Source organism: Drosophila novamexicana, unplaced genomic scaffold, assembly GCF_003285875.2.
Source record: "Drosophila novamexicana strain 15010-1031.04,08,12 unplaced genomic scaffold, DnovRS2.1 tig00000485-arrow-pilon, whole genome shotgun sequence".
NCBI lineage: Eukaryota > Metazoa > Arthropoda > Insecta > Diptera > Drosophilidae > Drosophila > Drosophila novamexicana.
Genome location: NW_020824808.1, coordinates 566,761 through 584,568, shown reverse-complemented (window position 1 = coordinate 584,568; position 17,808 = coordinate 566,761). Strand labels below are relative to the sequence as shown.

Below are 17,808 nucleotides of genomic sequence, written 5' to 3'. Positions count from 1 at the left end.
GGAGATTGTTTAGTGCACAACATTTTGCAAGTGTGTAGGAGCTTCTTTTGAACTAAATATAGCAAATGTTGACCTGCTGCAGTTACTTTAACGTATTGCCAGACATTTTTCCCCATAAAAAGACTTTGAAAGTTTTGCACTTATTTTTTTGATATTATGCAAAAGACTTTGGAGAACATTTAGTGCACAACATTTTTGCAAGCAAATGTTGACCTGCTGCAGCTAGTTTAATTCATTTTGAAAGAGTAGTTAAACATCTTCAATTTCAATATGCTGCAACTAACGCATTTATTAATTATCCAAAAAGAGTAGTACAAAAGAACTTAAACAAAATTTGTTTTCACCTAATTACATAGTTGAGTTAACTTAATCAGGAAATGAATTTTTCATCTTTATAAGAATTTTGTTTTATGCTAACAAACAAATAAATTTGTTCTCTGTATGGGCAGTTGCAATTAACGAAGAGAAAGTACATTAGTTGAATAGCTGGGCCTGAGGCTCCGGCGCCTGTATATTATGGCTGATCCAGCCAGATTTTATACAAATATTTTTAATAGTTAACAATTACTAATTCATACGAAATTAGACAAATGTAAGCTAAATTATAAATATTAATTTGTTGTTGTTGTTGCTGCTGTTGTTGTATCATCTGTCATATTTATGGACAGGTATAATGATTATTCAAGGCAGCATTTATTTTGTTTGTGGTTTGTTGATTGGTTCATTGCTATACAAAAAAAATCATATCCAGTAAATTAAAATTACGTACGTACAAAATATTCCTTTTACAAACTAATATCAAAGTTTTGTTATCAACAGTTTAATTTGTGACCGTCGCATGCAGCATGCGCGTGCCTTGCTCTCTCTCTATATAGCACTATACAGTTAATACATTATATATTATTTGTATATTTTATATAGTTGTTGCATGTTGTAAGTATTTAACTATTTGCTGTCTGTGCTTGTGTGGTTGCTGCTTCGATTGTTACGTTATGGCTATAAACTTCAATTTTCAATAAATTTTTAATTTATATTCCTCTTTATTTTTTACAATATTAATTGCTGTCTGTGGCTTCAGCTAACTTACATGCAATCAATGACTTTGTATTTTTTATCACAATTCCATTTAATAATTTCCATATTTGCTATCAATTCGCTGTAAATTGAAAACACCGCCCACTGTCAGGAGTGGCACGGGTTTTGTGTGGTTTGCAATGCTATTGTCAACTAGTTTACAATAAATAATGAAACTTTTATGAATGTTAATCAGGCTTTCGGTTGGACAGTTAGAAACTTCATGCTCTATACATATATATGTACATAAAAATAATATAGGGATATTAGGTTGAAACTGAAAATGATGTTGGCTGGCAAATCATAAATATAAAAGTAAATCCATTTGCAAATTATAATAAAGATGTCAAATTTGACCTATGACCGAATCGTTATTTTTGCTCTTGCAATCTGCTGTGGCAACTGTCGCTGCTTCCGTGGCAGCTGGGGTTGTCGGAACTGTAGCTACTGACGGCTTGCCTGCATTTAACTTTGCCTTCACTTTCAGCAACAGGGCTTCAAAGGAATCCTCCTGCTGTGGTGCAGCTGGCGCTGCCTTAGGAAACACATACGAATGGTAGTTGTTGATGCCCGCATTGTCTGTAAGTTTTGTAATGGAATTATAATCAAATGTAACTCATAGTCAAATAAATTAACTAGATCTCAACTCACCCAAATCTGCATAGGAGGCGCGACAGAATGCGCGTCGTCCGCCAAAGCTAATGTCATACATGTTGATTTGCGCATCTTTGGCACTTGTGTCGATTGCCGTGAAAGCGTCCTGCGCACGTTCAAAGGTCACAAAGCCATACTTCATTCTGTTCGATTTTAAGGAGTTGAATTAGTATCAGATATTAACTGTTCGTTATCCTGATAACTTACCCATTCTCCTTGTAGTGTATGGTTATTTGTTTGATGCTGCCATAGGGCAAAAATTTGCGACGCAACAACTCCTTGGTGGTATCCGGCTCAATGCGGCCCACATAAACGATACGGCGCTCCTCAACAGCTGGCTGTGATACATTACGATCGACATAGCCACGTCTGTTGTTGTTATTGTTGCCATACCGCGTAGCTGATGTGGAGCGCGAACGCGAGCGTCTATGTGGACTGCGACTTCGCTCACGATCGGTGTACTCTGATCCCGAGGTAGAGCAATTGTCACGTGTCTGATTTTTCGAGCGCCGCTTGTTATAGCTAGTGCGGCGTTGTCGCTGCTGGCGTTCGTATTTGCCGGCCTCCGAGTAGGACGAGGAACTTACCGAGCTTCGATGGCGTCGTGTGCTGCGCGAAGAGTAGCCGCCACCGCCAATACTGCTGCCACAGGCCGGCGTCGCATCCGAGTGCCGCAAACGTTCAATTGAATTTGAATTAGAACGTGAACGATACGACGCGAGACTGCTACAAGTTGAGGACGAGGAGGAGCTGCAGCTCGAGTCATTCGAAGCGGAATCATCGGTGCGACGTTTGTGATAGGCACGACGCGTTCGCTCACGCGATTGTCTCGTCGTGGGCAAGGTCAGCAATGGAAATTCGGGTTGCAGTTCAGTTTGTGTGCCCATGCTGGCCATAGGCTTACGAGTTCGATTCTTGGGCAGATGCATGATGACCATATCCTCGCCATGCTGTGCATTCTGATCTACTGCTGTCGTCGCTTTTGCTGTCGGTGTAGTCAGCGCTTCGCAATTCGTTTGCTTCACAACCTCACTCTGTATACTGGCAATCAGCGAGTTGGTCATGTCCTTGCCCGCCTCGCTGCCATTGGAGATGTTGTACAGCAGCACAGACGATTTTAACAGTGAGCGCGATGAGGGTGTTGTTGTCCTGTTGTCCCTAAGCGCAACGCTCGCTTGATGCGGCGGTATCGTAATATCCGTGTTGCAGCTAACCGAAACAATAATAATCTCTTCATAGTCCGCCTGCATCTTACTGCTGGGCACTATCTGTGCCGTTTGTGCTGGCTCCGCCTTCGGTTCAGTCTCCATGCAGTATGTGTCCTTAACAATATCCTTGAGCGGCGGCAATTTCGTCACCCTTGGCACCTTAGCTGTCACCCGCGAATCGATAATCTTTAGCTGCTGTGCTCGTTTCATCTCCAGCATGCGTAGAACCTTATTCTTGGCCACGGTTATGGGATCCGTGGCAACTGCTACCTGGCTCGACGGACACTTCAGACTGTTCACAATGCTGCTGATGGCTGCTTTCTGCGGCGACTTTTGTGCCTTTTGAACAAGTGATGGTGGAAGCACTTTGCAAGGCTCCACTTTAGCTTGCTTGGCCGGCGTGGAAGCCGACGCTGACGGCTGTTTGGTGGGTAAAACTGCACCGCAGCGCCGTTGTTTGTACTCCTCTAGATTGAGCTTGCGTTTGGGCGCAGTCGTTGCTGCCTGAGCTGAGCTGAGCGAGGTAGCCGCCGCATCACGTTCATGCTTTAACAGCGCCAAATTCTTGCCGCCCAGACCAAGACCCGTATTAATTGGTTGCGACTCCGTTGGCCTTGTCAAAGGCTGCTGTCTGCAAGCTGGCGATTTGGTAGCCTCTTGAGTTTTCTTAGTCGAGACTTTGGACTTGCTGGTCGTGACTGTGCCTGCTGCCTTGGCGCCCACTTTGCGCTTTAGAAAGTCACATTGCTTTTTGTTGGGCACCAGGCAAATGTTGTGGCTCACCTTTGGCTTCGCTTTGACAGCGGCTGCTTGGGAAGTTGGTGCTGTCACTGCTTGTATTGCTGGAGGAGGAACTTCAACGCTCGCTGTCTTGGCTGCGTTTTGATTGTGAGCTGAAGCTGCTTTGTGCTATGTGGAGACATCATTTGAAGAATGATTAACATGCTTCAAAATGTTTATCGCACACCTGTTTGTACTCACCTCAGCGGTAACTGAACGTTTGGCCTGCTTGGGACACCAGGATGGATCGGCCTTTACATTGTCCACATAGCACAAATCTTCTGTGGCGGCGGGCTCTTCAATTTGTTGGGCCACCCACAAAGACTCATCTACATCGATCACATCGACGGTCTCTACATCGATAATTGAGTCCGAGTCATAATCGGAATCACGACTCTTGGATGATATAATCACAGGCTTCGGCAGCACTGCGACTGGCCTCTCAGCTGCAATTACTTGTTGTTTCTTGGGCTCTACTAAAGCTGTTTGTAAATTTATTGGACATGCTGCGTCTACCATAGGTTTTACATGGTGGACATTCTTCGTAGACAGTGCATTTATATTATCGGCAAAATCATCTTTTGTGATAAATTCAGCCAAATCAAAATTGTTCACATCAATATTCAGTCCCAGAGCATCCGATTCAGAGTAGAGAGTGTTTGTGCTAATTGTGCGTTGTTTGCGCTCCTCCTGCAATGGAAATGCTTCAACAGGCAGCAGGCGTTCATCAATCTCATCGTAATCGCTAGAATGTGACTCATAATCTCCTATTGAAGAGCTGTCGGTGCGTGTGCGAAATGTGGAATTGCTGCACTGGCTCAGTATATCATCGTCCTCGGCCTGTCGACCGGCGTGCTCGTCATCAGAATCGATAAGTGCGCTGAGCTGACGCTGCTGCTCAAAGGCCGCCTCGGCCTCGCAGTCTGTGATGGCCCTATAGACCTGACCATTGAGTCCGTTTGCATCGTCGCTTAGCTCTTGCTCCACAAAGTCGCTATAGATGAGCTGCGGGCGCAAACATGTTAATTAGAGTAATTCGATTAAATGGATATTCCAGACATTACCAAGTTTTTTCTATTCTGCAGCTGCTCCTCGGCCTCATTTGGACTGAGCAGCGATTCATCTGTGGGCGCAATGGGCAGAATGCCATTCAGCGTGTCCGTAAGTTGTAAACTGTTGATGGATTATAAGATAAACATGAGTATAAGTGGTATTTATTTGTAAAGCAAGCACATACTCATCATTGGCTGACCAGAAATTTGACTCTGGATCATATTTGACAAAGTTCCCCTCGTAGTGATCCTCGTGAAACACATTTAGCATGCGTGAATCCATAATAGGTGAGTTCATAAAAGTACGTCTGCAATTGTAGGTAAAAAAATAAGTTGTAATTTGTTGTAAAATATCACACTGTAATAATTCAACTTTTCAGTTAATAAAACGCAAGAATTCAATTAGCAAGTAGGCTTGGTATTTAATTTCCTTTAGCATATAATAGCTGAAAATCTGTGAGTTCATTCGACCAACGTCAAGAGCGCAGCAGAAAACAAAAATTCATAGCGCAGTCGATTTTTCAAGCACTATATCCAAATTTTTTTAATTTTTTTTTTTAAAAAGAGTGTAATGCCCAAAAAGGTAATCACTCGGCGTCAGCGCAAGGCGGCAGAGGCCAAGCGCCAATCCGAGAAAAATGCGCGCATTACGCCGGAGGCTCAGAATGGAAATGGAAATGTTGTTCCGCTGCCTACAAGCACGCTGGATATCAAGCCGTCATCCAGTGGTATCAAGCCGGAGCCCAAAATCGCCACCAAACAGCCATCTGCAAAGCCAAACAGCCTAAAGACCACCCAATCGCAGCAGCCAGCAACAGAGGGAGCCGAACTAAATCCAGAGGGCAAGACGACAGTGACAATTATCGTTAAGGACAAGACCACACAGTCGGATAAGAAAGTATTCGACCTGCTCGTCGATGAGAATATTCAGAAGCAGGTTGCCAATGGAGCAGAGGGCGCCATGCCGCTACCAGCAGCGCCCAATGAGCAGGGCTCGTTCAGCAAGTCCTTAACCCGACGTGCAGTGGCAACATTTACCAAAATTCAGAAGCTCTCAAAAGTTTTCAACAAAAAGATAAATTACAAAGCTCCACCAGCTAAAGTGACCGAACCGATGAATTTATCAAGCGCTCAACTGGATGAGACTGTGAAGACTGCTCTCAGTGGTGCCCCGGGCAGCGATAATAAGGCAAATAAAACCTGTAGCTGCGAGTTCTGCAAAGTGGTATTAAATCAGCTCTTGGCAGGCAAGAAACGCGCAAATGAGAAGAAAGTCTGCAAGAATGCCAACAGGCGTCTCCCGCTCAACCATCTGCGCTCCTTGTCGCCTGGACGAAATAATATCAATATCACTAGTGATAATAACCCAATAGGGCTGCCAGTGGAGGCTAAGTTTGAAGATGATAGCAAAACCACGCAGCCACCTTCGGTAGCGACTCGGCGGCGCATAATCCAAATGCTGGAGAAAAAGGAGAAGCTGCTGGAGAAGGATGTGCTCAAGAAAATAAAACAACTCAACAAGCAGAACTCAAAAATTAAGGCTACGGAACAGCTAATAAAGAAAAACGAGGCAAAGCAACAAAAAAGTAAGCCAAGCATGGCAGATAAAGCCACTGGACAGATTGCAACGCCCAAACTAGCAAAGTCCGCCCAATTGGATGCCACAACCAAGACAGAACAAAGACGAGATATCTTTGCAGAAATTCAAGCTAACACAGGAATGAAGGTAAGGACAAACGAAAGTGCAAGAATTTCAAAGCCTGCGAGCAAACCCAAACAGTCAGCTAAGGTGGCGGACATATCGACTGCCATCCAGCAGCTCTCAGTGGCACCTGTAGATGCATATCCACCCAAAATTATAGGAAACACTGGATACTTTATCTTGACCGGGAACGACGAGCAATTGTCCTCGCAGCTCAACAATTTGGCAGCTAGGAACGTGCAGGTCCAGAATTATTTGGTGCTGGAGCCGGGCGTGACTGATAAATTGCAACAACAGCTAGAGCAGCTGGAGAAGAATCACGAGCAGCTGATGCAACGCATGAGGGCTAAGCACAATATGATCGCCACACGTCGCCAAAGACGCTCAAAGGAACCAAATAAATATACTTAAATTTAATTTAATTTATGACAATGTACATAATTATATGTTACCAAGGGTTACAGTGCAGATATATGCTGCTTAATATGTCAAACGCAAACCAAAATACACAAGCAAACTATTCCAAATTTTAACATATGTATGACAAACTAATATTAAAACACGCAAACTATTATTCTGGTAATTATTTTAAGGGCAGCCAGTCCAAAGTTGGTATTAAAAGTAAATAATTGAATTGCGACTGAGAAGGGTCTACCCGAAAAATGTCCGTATCTATATATATCCCACGTGCATGTTATTTCGAAATCGATAACATTTTCATTTAGGCGCGCATACGTTAACAAGTTGGCAACGCTGAAAATGCACCAAATAGTAGCACAAAAGGGAATGGCAAAAAGCAGCGTGGCACGTTTTTAGCAAGCAACATGCTGTTGTTTCTGCCCTTCGAGATGCCGCAATTGAAGCCGCTTTCCCATTTATATATGTTTTTTTTTAAGTATTTTATGTATTTAAAATGGACACAATTTACACGTTTAGTGATCATATTTGGGGAAATTCATAAATCATTTCTGAGCAAAACGACTGGCATAACGGAAAACAATAACAACAAACACCGCAACACACATACATACATACATACATAGGCATATACAGCACGCACGCACACAGCGGCTATGACACGACCACGTGTGTGTGAGTGCCGCCGCCGCACCATGTGCTTTTGCTTTTAACATATTTATATGCGACTGTGTAGGTGCACGCATATGTATGCTGATGCTTAACAACAATCTATTCGATATTCGTTAAACTTTACTATCACATTTCAGACACTCACGACACACAAACGTTTTGTTTAGAAAGCTGTTTTCATGATAAATAAGTGGCAGGAGATGGCAGACGACGAAATGCGAGCCCTCCACATCGCTAACAGTTCCAGGCGAATTTTTTTTGTTTTAGCTCTAATATCATTTGCACTTGCTGACGGCAGGAGCACCTGTCCATGTTTGATTTCAACACTAATAATATATTACCTTTAAAGGATGCTGTATTAACTATGCTCTAATTGATAGGTAAATCAATGTTTTTAAATTGTCTTGAATTATTTGTTGCCGTTGTCTGTTTGTCTGCTTTAACCTCACATGTTGAGCGCCGCGTCTGCAACGCCAACGCACACACTATTTCAATTATTTAAATTATTTAAGTTTGAAGACTTTGTTGCTGCTTTTGTTTATTATTTAAGTTGAAATTTATTAGCAAACACTACACAGTTTTTATAGGATTTTTATCTAATAACTTTATGAATCACATTGCTGAAATGTGTTCACGTGGACGCGAACCGCGGGGAATAATTTTATTTGAAGAATGTGACCGTTGCCTGTTTTTCTTTACAGCTGTTTCTCAAACAGCGACCTGTTCAATAACATAAACTGAACTGCTATTAACAGCTACTGTAAATAAAAGGGGAAACTGCCATAAGTTAACAGATTTCTGTTCTGTCTTCAGTCTGTTGCAAAATCGCAATATTAAACATTATTTAAAACATGCTCCAATTTTTATTTGCGAGCATTTCATGGGCATGAATAAAATTCTCCATTTCTCAAGCAACGATTTTGTATGAACTCCAAAGATTGTTTACATCGCATCATAGTTTTCAATTTATTTATTTGTGGAGATACCCAGATGTATTCCTGAAATCTATCCATTTAAAATAATTATAATTTCGTTGAAACTCGAAAATTGTGGCTATTCAGATTTATTAGTATGGACTTTAATTCGACAGACAGAGAGACAAGGTCGGGCTACTGGCATACGAATATAAATATTTTGAAAGAATTGCTTAGACTTTAGGGCAGAGCTTTTAAAAAATTTGCCCAAAGCATTATCATGTTATCGGGGCGATTAGCGCATATTTCGTTTCAATGAGAATACGTTATGTGTACATATATTATATTAAAAAAATTGGGTACAGACTAATCTGCTGTGTGTTTTACGACAATGCGGAAGATATTTATATAAATAATTAACGCCGTTTAACGCTAGTCCATTCGCCATCGTCGCCGGCTTTATTTTCTGCAAAGGGAAGGAAATTTATATAAATTTTTAAGTATTTAGAGTACTGGATTGTTCAAAACTCACCCTTGTCCTGTGCCTGTTCTCGCTTGGGTGGGGCTTTCTCCTCACGGGGAGATGGAGCAGTACGCCAATTTCCACCACCACCAGCACCACCTCCGCTGACGCCACCACCGCCTTCCTTAGGTCCAGCACCGCGCACATCGCGTCTCTCACCAGTCGGACGGCGATTATCACGATCGTTCTGACGCGGCGAATCGCGCCAGTTGCTGCCTGTTTCACGTTGGGGCTGATCATCGCGACGGAAGCCACCGCGATCATCGTCACGACGGGGTCCATCGTTTCGCCGGAAAGAATCACGATCGCGGTCACCGCCAAGACGGTCGGAGCGGTCACCACCACGACGCCACTTGTCATCGCGGCCAGATGGAGCACCGCCGCCACCACGCTCAGCACGATCCATGCCAGCACCAGGTCCACGTTGGGATTCTGGTTCGCGGCGCACACGCCAAGACGAATCAGCACCTCCATCGTTCTCCTTGCGCTCTGCACGCTCTGCACGTTCGGGGCGATCGTTGCGATCATTACGATCATTTCGATCATTACGATCATTACGGTCATTGCGATCATTACGATCGCCGCGATCAGTGCGCTCATTGCGATCAGTTGGAGGAGCATTACGACGCCACTCGCTGGCACCTCCGGCTGGTGCAGCACTGGGGCGCTCAGCCCGGTCGGCACGTGGACGCCAGACATCACGCTCCTTTTCGCTGCGCTCACGCTCGACGGCGACTTCGCGAGCGAGACGCTCGCGGTCTTCCTGGATCTTGCGTTCGGCTTCCTCCTCCTTGGCACGCTGTTTTTCGTATTGCTGGCGACGTTTCTCATCTTCGGCCTCACGTTCCAAACGACGTGCTTCGGCTGCGGCGCGCTCCTCAGCTTCGCGAGCATGTCGTATCTCTTCCTCTTTGCGGAAGCGTTCCTCCTCCTTAGCGCGTAGATATGCTTGGCGGCGTTCCTCCCGACGACGCAGCACACGATCAGCCAGACGCTTCTTGCGTTCCTCGGCGAGAGCAATGTCAAACTTCTTAAGCTTCTCCACGTAAAGGGAAGCACGCTCCTTTTTAAGTGCATCGAGGTACTCATCGCGATCGGGGTACATGCGCTTAAGGCGATCCTGCTGACTGACAGCATCCTTGCGTTCGGCAATTGCGTTCTCAATGCGAGTTTGTTCTGTGGCCTCCCAAAATTCTTTGTCCTTGACATTTTTCTCGGCCAGATATTTCTCAAAGAGCGGTATCTCCTCGATGCGTTTGGCACGCTCAAAGTAATCAATCTTCTTCTCTTGCGACTTAAGCTTAGACTGCAGCTCCTTACGTTCTCGCTGCAGCTCCTCGCTCTCACGCATCGCGATCTGCTCAGCATCGAGCTTTTTGATGCCTTCCTCATCCAGTTTGGATAGCATTTTCTTGCCATGTGCAGTCTGCGATATTTGCTGCACCTTTTCCTTAAGGCTCTTCTCCTTGATGGCCTGGATTTCGTTTTCGTGACGCTTGCGTTCGCGCTCCTCTTGCTCCTGTTCCAGTCGCTTCTGTTCGGCCAGCTTCGCTTTGCGCGACTCTTCTTCGTGGCGACGCGCCTCTTCCTCTTCGCGCGCGTTGTTCTGCTTCTCAATAAACTCTTTGCGATCTTCAATGATCTTTTGACGCTGCAGAATGCGCTGATGCTCGCGATCCTTAATCTCATGATAGTGTTGTACCATTTGGGTGCGCAGCTTGGCTCTCTGATCACGCTCCCGGTTCGGATAGACAATGGACACGGCTCGGGTCAATACAGTTGACATGTTGACCAGTTGCGAGCGGATCTGCTCTGATGGCATTGACTGCAACGTCGGTCCATCAGGACGATATTCGCGCTGACTCTCAGTTAGATCGGTGCCGAAATAAATGCTGTTGCGCTGGTGATCGATGCGTATCTGCATGTCGTTGTGACGGACAGACTCCACCAACAATTTCTCCAGCTCGAAGATGTTGCAGAAAGGCGCCAGCTCAAGCAGTCGTTTGAACTCTATACTCTCGTAAACTTGCGAGATTTGGCGAATCAGACGCATGATAGTCACATCCTTAAGCGACTGAATGTATGGTGTGAGGAGTGTATTCTCCGTTTCGCTGCTCTCAATGGTATCAACAATAGACTGAATGCGCTTGCATAGGTTGAGTGGATTAAAGTCCACCTCGAGCCAGTTGTACAAGTTTCGGAACTCGTCCGATACTAGATTCGGCACATTCAAACGCACCTAAATGAGAAAATGGTAAAACCAATACTTAACAACAATTCGATTCAATTTACTTACAACTTCACGAATTAGGGAGACACGTGTGGGTGGTTGGGGTAGACCCAGCAACACAGCCAGCTTCTGTGCCTTTTCAAGTGGGCTCTTATCCGCCTCGATAAACCGATCAAATTCCGGATGCGCTGAAGGCAATGGTATCGACAGCGTAGCCAGCAAGACATGAGCCGCCATACGCTGCAGATCATCCTTTGTCAAGTTCTTCTTTAGCTCACGCGTCAACTGAAACAGTTTGAGCAAAGCGGCTGCATGGAATAGCTGGTTACCAGCCTTGCTAAATACCATAGCCAGTTTCTGATAGTAATTGGCCATGGTTTTGGGCACCGGCGTCTTCTTGGACATGGCCATCAGGCCGTGAATGTCCTCAATTGCCTTGTAGGCTTCCTGCCACAGTTCCATCTGAATGGCCGAGTCCAACAGGTAGAGCCTAGTGTCCAGGCACAGCTGCTGCGTTTCGACCTTGTTAATGGAAACGCCCGTTGTCTGATTGCTGCTCTTACAAATGTCCTCAAGATGCTTGCGCAGCTTGTCGCACAGGCGCCGAAATTCGCTCTTGCGATTGTACTTCAGGCAGAACTGGAAGGCCATGCGCGCAATATCATGATAGAGTGCTTCGCAATGCGTGTTGACGCGTAGCAGTTCCAAGCATTGGCAGTAAGATTCCCACAAGAATTTGACCCATGGCAGCAAAATGGTGCGATCCGAACGATCCTGGGCATCTTCGCCGCAAACGGCGCTCATCAAGATGCTCTCCGGTGTCGCAATGTTGTCCAGATCATCCAATTCCAGCACCGCGACGGCGGCCGATGATTGCGCCTGAGCCGCCTCAGTGTGCTCTTCGGCCATCTTTAAGTATCCGCGAATCACATTTTCCAGTGAGTTCACATTGACCAGCTGGAACATGTTACGGTATTGGAAGAGACCCTCTTTCGCGATATGCGACTTCTTGAGCTCCACGCACAAGTACAGATACTTGAACATGAGCGGCTCAATGACCGTCTCCGAGTAGGCATAGTTCCACCTCTTGTTGCGGAAAACCTCCTGCAACGTGTCCAGGGCACGCAAAGGTTTTCCCACCTCAATAAATTCTACACAATAGAAAGAGAAAGAAAAGAAACGGTTTCAAATTGGCATTCACAATAGAGCGTGTCACTTTTGACATTTCGCTTTGGTCAGCTAATTCGCTGCCGCATGGAAAATTTTCATGCACTTACCATTGGCTCGTTTCAGAGCATTTTCAGGACGTTGAGTGTAACGTGCCATTTTAACTTGATTACAATTTAACGCACTGACACTTTAACTTGTATTTTTCACTATTATTGGGCAGCTATGAGGCTTGCTGTAGCAGAAAATTTATAAAAATCTTCAGCTCGCCTACGTGTGCCTCCGAAATTTATGCAAAATGACCGAGTTGACGTTTGACAGAGTTGCACGTTATCCGTTCAATCGATAGTTCATACGAAAGTATCGATATTTTGACAGCTAAATAAAGAAAAAACAACAAATGCACATGCTAATGCTCATAATAATATTTACAATTTAGAAAAAATGACAAAGTTATGGAAAAAATATATACTTTGGTTTGCCCAGGAGCACGTTGACTTTCGCGTCGCAGAGTTCGAATCACTTGTTAAATTGTTTGGCCTACAATTTCGAAATTTGTCGGAACATCGTTTGGTAACTGACAACGCCTTCTCGATTTGAAAATCATTTAATAAAACAAATATTTGATAGAAACCTTTTTGGCTAGTGGAGTTTCCCAATGATGAAACAGCACTGCAGTACGCCTCCCGATCGATTGCACTACGGTCTATCATCGAGCTATATTCGCACGCCCATACGTTACCTGAATTCCATAGACGTTTACGAGCTCACGTGGACTTGCATCAAGAACCGCTTAAAGAGTCTTTCAAAGCGGAAAGTTTTAAGATTACTGTTGAAACATACAATAAGCACTTTAGCCAAAAAGAAAAGGTTGAAAAGATCGAGACCATGGACTATCTGCCAATCGAAGGAACTGTCGATCTTAAGAATCCACAAGTCGAATGGTGGTATCTGGAGTTTTGGGGCTTGGATCCTACTGCTGTGCCTGTTACGCCCGAAGATATTCTCTTTGGACGCATGATGGCCCAGGGCCAGCGACATTTAATTAAGCAGCTTTCGCTAAAGCAACGCAAATTTATTGGCAACACCAGCATGGATGCACAGCTCAGTCTTCTTATGGCCAACCAGGCAATGGTGCGTGATGGGGACCTGGTTTTTGATCCGTTTGTGGGCACTGGCTCGCTGTTGGTGAGTGCCGCGAAATTTGGAGGCTATGTCCTAGGCGCTGATATTGACTTTATGATGGTCCATGCACGCTGCAGGCCCAGTCGAATTACCCAAAAAGTGCGCGACAAAGATGAAAGCATACGCGCCAACCTCCAACAGTATGGCTGTGCGGATCGCTACATGGATGTGTTGGTCGCAGACTTTTCGAATCCACTCTGGCATAGACGCATTACCTTCGATAGCATCATTACCGATCGTGAGTACACCAATTGTTGACTAACTATTTAGTAGAAATTAAGTTTATTTATTTATTGTTAGCTCCATATGGAATACGCGAGGCAACTGAAAAGGTGGAGAATAAGTTTAATCCGAAGGAGAATACAAGAACGACAACCATGGCACATTATCCCTCAACCTCACATTATTCCCTTCAGCATCTATATGCAGACCTGCTGCAGTTTGGCGCAACACACTTAAAACTGGGCGGAAGACTTGTTTGCTGGCTGCCCTTTCACCGGTGCGTACGTTAGTCACCAAATCCAAGCGAATTAAAGTTTTTTATTGAAACTGCTTGCAGCGAGGACTACAGCGAAACAATGCTACCTCAACATACACATCTGCGCCTAGTAGCCAACTCGGAGCAACAGCTGACAGGCAACACAGCGCGTCGTTTACTTACTTATGAGAAACATATGGAGTACATTGATGTAGCGAGCCCCACTGACAGTGTCACACAACTCGCTGCTTCGTCCGCGCAGGAATTTAGAGACCGCTATTTTAATGCTAACGGCGCACTGGAGTCACGCCAGGAACGCCGCATGCGAAAAGCGACACTGCGAGAGCAGGGTCGCCAAGAGATGGAAATGCGCGGTAAAATCCCCAGTGATGGGCGTGCTAAGAAATGCGACTTAAACAAAGCTCGGTTCAACTAAATACTTTACTAAAATATACAAAAACATAGGTATATATTGTTAATTTGTGACTCGTGCCTGTGTTTGTTCTTGCACACAACATTTAAAAGTCTGCGCAAAGCTGTCCAGCAACGCGTCAGTCGCCTCGGATGTGCTGATATGCCGTCCCAGCTGCTCACTGAGGGACGTTACGCCTTTGCCCTCAATTCCGCAGGGCACAATGTGATCGAACCATTTCAAATCAGTGGAACAGTTAAGGCCAATGCCATGTGTTGTGACGTAACGCGAACCGTGTACGCCGATGGCACAAATCTTACGATCGCCCACCCAAATGCCCGTGTCTTTCGTGGTAGTCGCATTTGCTATGCCCATTTGACGGCAGGTTTCAATCACAGTGTGCTCCAGCGTGCCCACATACCAGCGTATGCTTGGCGTGAATTGACGCAGATTTACAATTGGATAGGCAACTAATTGGCCGGGGCCGTGAAATGTAATCAAGCCGCCACGATCTGTGCGGTGGAAATCCGCGCCTAACTTGCGCAGTCGATCCTCGTCCTGCGATGTGTAGCCTTTGGTTCGTATGCCTATGGTGTAAACGGGATCATGTTCCAGGAGCAGCAGAAAATTACGAAACTCCGCATACTGCGAAACATTTTGTTTTGCCAGCTCTGCTTGCAACCGCAGTCCAGCTGCGTAACTTTGGCGTCCAGCGCGAACAACAGTTACTATCGGCTGAGCTGTAGGCATTTTGTTTTGTTTACAACATGTGGGTCGAATTACGTGCGTCAAACTAGCGTAGGTCTCTGCGTCGGTTTTTGGAAGTTGGTTCCGGAACCGGAATCATCTAACTGTGGGATAATGATTCGATGTTCAAAAATATTTAAGGCTGAAATCAAAAAACGTATGCACTTTACCATTTCATTTTTTTTTTACAATTCTGCAATAAAATTTATTTGCTTATGGGCTTAAAAAAATAAATTGATGCGATAAATTGATTCCAGGGCCAGATCCAAAAATCGACTCTAATGACTTAGTTCAATTTAGTGAGTCGTTTGGTGAATTATTCTATGCAACTCTGTCGTAAGCTAATTTTGCCAAAATATAGTTTTAAGCATTTGCATTAAGAATGGTAAGTGATATACCAAGCAAACAGAAAACTTAGTTCTGAAAAATTGTTTTTTTAGTTTTCATTGTTGCACAAAGAGGAAAATGCTCACGACAATGCACTCTGGGCATGCGCCTGGGGTCGCGACCCGGAGCCGGCTAGTGACGAGGGGGAGGATGTGGTAGAGGAAGAAAATCCGTTTGATTTTGACAAAAAAGAGAAAAAACCAACAGATTTCATTGTGACCGGGGGTCTGGACGACCTGGTGAAAGTATGGGATGTACGTGAAGATAATACACTGAAACTGCGACACAAGCTAAAGGGCCATGCTCTTGGTGTCGTGTCCGTTGCCGTCAGCTCTGATGGTCAAAGTAAGCGCTGGTCGATAATTCAAAGGATAATGTACAATAGTTAATTTCACAGCAATTGCCAGCAGCTCGTTAGACTCCAGCATGTGCCTTTGGAATGCCAGGACTGGCGATAAGAAACATATGTTAACATTCGGTCCAGTTGATTTATGGACGGTGGGATTCTCGCCGTGCAACAAGTATGTCATTTCTGGCTTAAATGATGGTAAGATCTCTATGTACAGCGTGGAAACTGGAAAAGCCGAACAAGTGCTGGATGCCCAAAATGGCAAATACACGCTCAGCATTGCATATGTGGGTAAACAAATTGTTTATCTTGGTGAAAACTACTATAAAGTGTACTTTTTACATTTTTAGAGTCCTGATGGCAAGTACATCGCAAATGGCGCAATTGATGGCATCATTACCATCTTCGATGTGGCTGCTGGCAAAGTAGCGCAAACGCTTGAAGGCCACGCCATGCCTGTGCGCAGCCTTTGCTTTTCGCCCAACTCCCAAATGTTGCTAACCGGCTCTGACGATGGACACATGAAGCTGTACGATGTGTAAGTTAATTGGTTTTCATTCAAACAGAATATTTTTAAGCTATCCAAATTTTAGTGCACATTCCGATGTGGTTGGTACACTATCTGGCCACGCCTCCTGGGTGCTGTGCGTCTCTTTCTCGGAGGACGGCAAGCACTTTGCCAGCTCGTCCAGTGATCGCAGTGTAAAAGTCTGGGATACAGCGGAGCGAAAATGTCTGCACACCTTTAACGAGCACACAGATCAAGTCTGGGGTGTGCGCTACAGCCCTAGCAACGATAAAGTAATATCAGCTTCAGAAGACAAGTCTCTCAACGTTTATAACTGTCCATCCAATGCCATTGTGTGATCCATAAGAAGCGCAGTCGCAGTTTGTAAAATAAAACATAGTTTTAAATTAATAACAAGTATTTTAACTATTACGACAATCGATTCTATCGAATATGCATTCTAACTAAGTTTTACTATCATTGTCCACTATACTTGGCTTATCCTGTATAAGTTTTGGTTTAGATTGCGTCAACATTTTGTCCTTGTATTTCTGATCAGGAATATAGACGCTGAACGTCTTGAAATAGTAAAGTATATTATCTACAGGAAAAGTGAATTAGTCTTTAGCATTCAGATATAGATAAAATTTACTAAACTTACCGACGTGCGACTCCTTTATTTTGTATTCATTCGCTATTTTCTTAGCTGTCCACTCTTCGGGATCTAGCTGATGATCGTTGATGAACTGCAGTGCCTGCCGCAGAGTGCATCGGCCTTGTGAGGTGCGTGTTGGTTCCATATAACCATACTCAAAATCCTCAGGTGTGGTGCGCTCCAAAGGCAGCGGTCGTTCTTCTTTGGTAGTAGCTTCTTGACGGTCCAAAACGCGTTGAATCTATTAACATTTCAATGTGGCTATATTAATTGGCTTGTAGCATGACTTTTGTTTAACCCACAAATTGATCCTGCGATGTTACATAAACATCTTTTAGTCGTGTGTCCAAGCCAGCGTCCTTTATGTTGAGTTTGTCCACAAATTTGGGATCCACTACAAATAGAGAACAAGTCAAGGTGTGTACCATATATGTTATTTCAGCTTGCAGGATTGCTTACATTCCAATGTTCTTTCCATGTCGCGCAAATTGGACTCATATTTTGGTGCCGGCGTCGGCTTTTCGCGTTCTAGCACGCGATGTGCGCGATTCTCTACATTAAAACGATTAGCTTTGCGTGCCACCATAGACATGGCCTTGCCCATTTCGAAATAGTTTAATTTTAATTAACAATTAAATTAAATTTATTGGTTTATCTGCCCAAAGCTCAAGCAGCTGTAAAACTGGTGTATTTG

The 17,808-nt window shown here is 44.5% G+C and overlaps 7 protein-coding genes across 8 annotated transcripts; 3 read left to right on the top strand and 4 right to left on the bottom strand.

Annotated features, from left to right (window-relative positions):
- Positions 1-289: 289 nt before the first annotated feature.
- LOC115761555 lies at positions 290-8,518 on the bottom strand. The gene is made up of 7 exons (XM_030703338.1): positions 7,901-8,518; positions 4,954-5,076; positions 4,781-4,889; positions 3,918-4,721; positions 1,936-3,845; positions 1,726-1,871; positions 290-1,653 (listed from the first exon to the last, which is right to left on the bottom strand). Exons 2-7 carry the CDS (start codon positions 5,064-5,066, stop codon positions 1,421-1,423), a joined length of 3,315 nt encoding a protein of 1,104 aa, XP_030559198.1. The 5' UTR covers positions 5,067-5,076; positions 7,901-8,518; the 3' UTR covers positions 290-1,420.
- On the top strand, positions 5,243-7,046 carry LOC115761556. Its single transcript, XM_030703339.1, has one exon. It carries the CDS (start codon positions 5,340-5,342, stop codon positions 6,879-6,881), a length of 1,542 nt encoding a protein of 513 aa, XP_030559199.1. The 5' UTR covers positions 5,243-5,339; the 3' UTR covers positions 6,882-7,046.
- An 88-nt stretch (positions 8,519-8,606) lies between the features above and the next one.
- On the bottom strand, positions 8,607-12,767 carry LOC115761554 (eukaryotic translation initiation factor 3 subunit A). The gene is made up of 4 exons (XM_030703337.1): positions 12,504-12,767; positions 11,293-12,377; positions 9,006-11,235; positions 8,607-8,939 (listed from the first exon to the last, which is right to left on the bottom strand). Exons 1-4 carry the CDS (start codon positions 12,550-12,552, stop codon positions 8,890-8,892), a joined length of 3,414 nt encoding a protein of 1,137 aa, XP_030559197.1. The 5' UTR covers positions 12,553-12,767; the 3' UTR covers positions 8,607-8,889.
- Positions 12,768-12,822: 55 nt separating this feature from the next.
- Positions 12,823-14,573, top strand: LOC115761557 (tRNA (guanine(10)-N2)-methyltransferase homolog). Of its 2 annotated transcripts, none has more exons than XM_030703340.1 (4): positions 12,823-12,966; positions 13,024-13,816; positions 13,879-14,077; positions 14,138-14,573. In XM_030703340.1, the coding sequence occupies exons 1-4, from the start codon at positions 12,838-12,840 to the stop codon at positions 14,490-14,492; spliced, it is 1,476 nt and encodes a 491-aa protein (XP_030559200.1). In that variant the 5' UTR covers positions 12,823-12,837; the 3' UTR covers positions 14,493-14,573. The 2 variants fall into 2 exon arrangements, with proteins under 2 accessions (XP_030559200.1, XP_030559201.1); XM_030703341.1 differs by having other exon boundaries at positions 13,879-14,081; positions 14,138-14,325.
- Positions 14,486-15,278, bottom strand: LOC115761559 (putative lipoyltransferase 2, mitochondrial). The gene has a single exon (XM_030703343.1). The coding sequence runs from the start codon at positions 15,216-15,218 to the stop codon at positions 14,532-14,534; it is 687 nt and encodes a 228-aa protein (XP_030559203.1). The 5' UTR covers positions 15,219-15,278; the 3' UTR covers positions 14,486-14,531.
- Positions 15,279-15,504: 226 nt separating this feature from the next.
- LOC115761290 (WD repeat-containing protein 61) lies at positions 15,505-16,868 on the top strand. Its single transcript, XM_030703017.1, has 5 exons — positions 15,505-15,600; positions 15,656-15,947; positions 16,000-16,238; positions 16,302-16,489; positions 16,545-16,868. Exons 1-5 carry the CDS (start codon positions 15,598-15,600, stop codon positions 16,816-16,818), a joined length of 996 nt encoding a protein of 331 aa, XP_030558877.1. The 5' UTR covers positions 15,505-15,597; the 3' UTR covers positions 16,819-16,868.
- On the bottom strand, positions 16,866-17,798 carry LOC115761291 (protein NDUFAF4 homolog). The gene is made up of 4 exons (XM_030703018.1): positions 17,574-17,798; positions 17,417-17,508; positions 17,121-17,355; positions 16,866-17,060 (listed from the first exon to the last, which is right to left on the bottom strand). The coding sequence occupies exons 1-4, from the start codon at positions 17,716-17,718 to the stop codon at positions 16,924-16,926; spliced, it is 609 nt and encodes a 202-aa protein (XP_030558878.1). The 5' UTR covers positions 17,719-17,798; the 3' UTR covers positions 16,866-16,923.
- Positions 17,799-17,808: the final 10 nt, after the last annotated feature.